Source organism: Castanea sativa, chromosome 11, assembly GCF_040712315.1.
Source record: "Castanea sativa cultivar Marrone di Chiusa Pesio chromosome 11, ASM4071231v1".
Taxonomy (NCBI): Eukaryota; Viridiplantae; Streptophyta; class Magnoliopsida; order Fagales; family Fagaceae; genus Castanea; species Castanea sativa.
In genome coordinates this window covers 58466523-58468048 of record NC_134023.1, presented here as the reverse complement: position 1 = coordinate 58468048, position 1526 = coordinate 58466523, and the positions used below count along the sequence as shown (strand labels likewise).

At 44.0% G+C, this 1526-nt stretch overlaps 1 protein-coding gene across 1 annotated transcript; it reads right to left on the bottom strand.

The window, feature by feature from the left end:
• Positions 1-289: 289 nt before the first annotated feature.
• On the bottom strand, positions 290-1180 carry LOC142616805 (uncharacterized). Its single transcript, XM_075789583.1, has 2 exons — positions 921-1180; positions 290-821 (listed from the first exon to the last, which is right to left on the bottom strand). Exons 1-2 carry the CDS (start codon positions 1178-1180, stop codon positions 290-292), a joined length of 792 nt encoding a protein of 263 aa, XP_075645698.1.
• Between the last annotated feature and the right edge of the window lie 346 nt (positions 1181-1526).

The window sequence follows — 1526 nt, the reverse complement described above, 5'->3', positions numbered from 1 at the left end:
CAGAGTTTATAATGGTTGGAGTTTCCTCCATCCGTGTTACAAAGTCATTTATAAACTGAGCATGCTGTGCAAGGCCGTGAGTTGCTCTATTCCCCTCTCTTCACGTGTGTTGAACTTCAACCTGCATAAGCTGAATGGTACTTGAGGTGATATTTGCAATAGTTATGGGAGGTTCTGTTGCCCCCTAGATGGCAGAGCACACCACCAAACTATCGCTTTCAAAAATTGCCTTTTGGACACCAATGTCTTTTGCAAAGACAGCAGCAGCTTCAAGTGCTTTAGCCTCAATCTACAATGCACCCAGTGGAACCTGTAGCCGTTTTCTCATAGCTGCAACCACCCTTCCTTGCTCATCCCTTGCTATCACTCCAATACCAGCCCCTTTTTGCTTTGAAAAGACTGCCCCACCTGTATTGACCTTGTACCGGCCATGTGGAGGAGGTGTCCATTTTTCCTGGCATGGTGAGACATCCACGGTTTGACTTAAATTTTCTTGTCCTGCATAATATTCTTGCAGCATTGCTATGGCTGTCCCATATATTGCAGTAGCGGCTAGGATTTTACCCCCATGTCTCATTTCATTTCTATTTCGCCATATACCCCACGCAATCATCAAGATCATATGCAGCAGGTTGGAGTCTTGATCTTGACTCATTCCATTAAAACACAGTATGTCAGTAAAGTCTCCTTTGCCCTCAAACAGGTGAAGCAGGCGACAGTGGGTCCAAACTTCTTTGGCCTTCGGGCACTGGCAGAGCACATGGAGGACAGTTTTGGGTTCAAGACCACATGCATCACAGATTGGGTCCTCAATTACTTGCCTATGGAACAAGTTCATTTTTGTAGGCAAAATATTCTAACAGGCTTTCCAACGAAAAACTCTAACCTTATTTGGAGCCCTTGCTTTCCATAATTTCTACCAAAAGTGCTTCATGATTGAAGAGTCTGAGCTCTTTTCCCTATCCTTCTTCTCCCCACTTCTAGCTAAGTTATATGCACTCTTCACACTAAATTTCCCATTAGCAGCTGCTGACCATACCAGTTTACCAGCTGGCAGTAATGTGCTTACGTGGATGCTCAATATGGAGTCAGCCTCATGCTCTAGGAAGACATCCCGGATCAGATCAACTTTCCACTCTCCATTTTTTGCATCAATGAGTACACTAACCTTTGCCTCCATGGGTAGAATTCTCTGTGGTGAGACTATACAGTAGGTAGATGGATTTGCAGTCCATTTGTCTTTCTATATGTTGATACTCTCACTGTTTCCCACCTGCCACCTAACCCCTTCACTAATCATTTTTGAGTTGCCCAAATGCTTCTCCAAGCAAAGGAAGGGTGATGGCCTTTCTTGGCATGGATAAAATCATCATCGGAGAAATACTTGTTCTTATAAACCCGATAAAAAAAAGAGTTTCTTCCTTGTTGGAGTTGCCAGCCCTGTTTTGCCAATAGGGCAAGATTAAATGCCCTCAAGTCTCGGAACCCCAAACCACCTTTTGTTTTTGGCTCACATAGCTTATTCC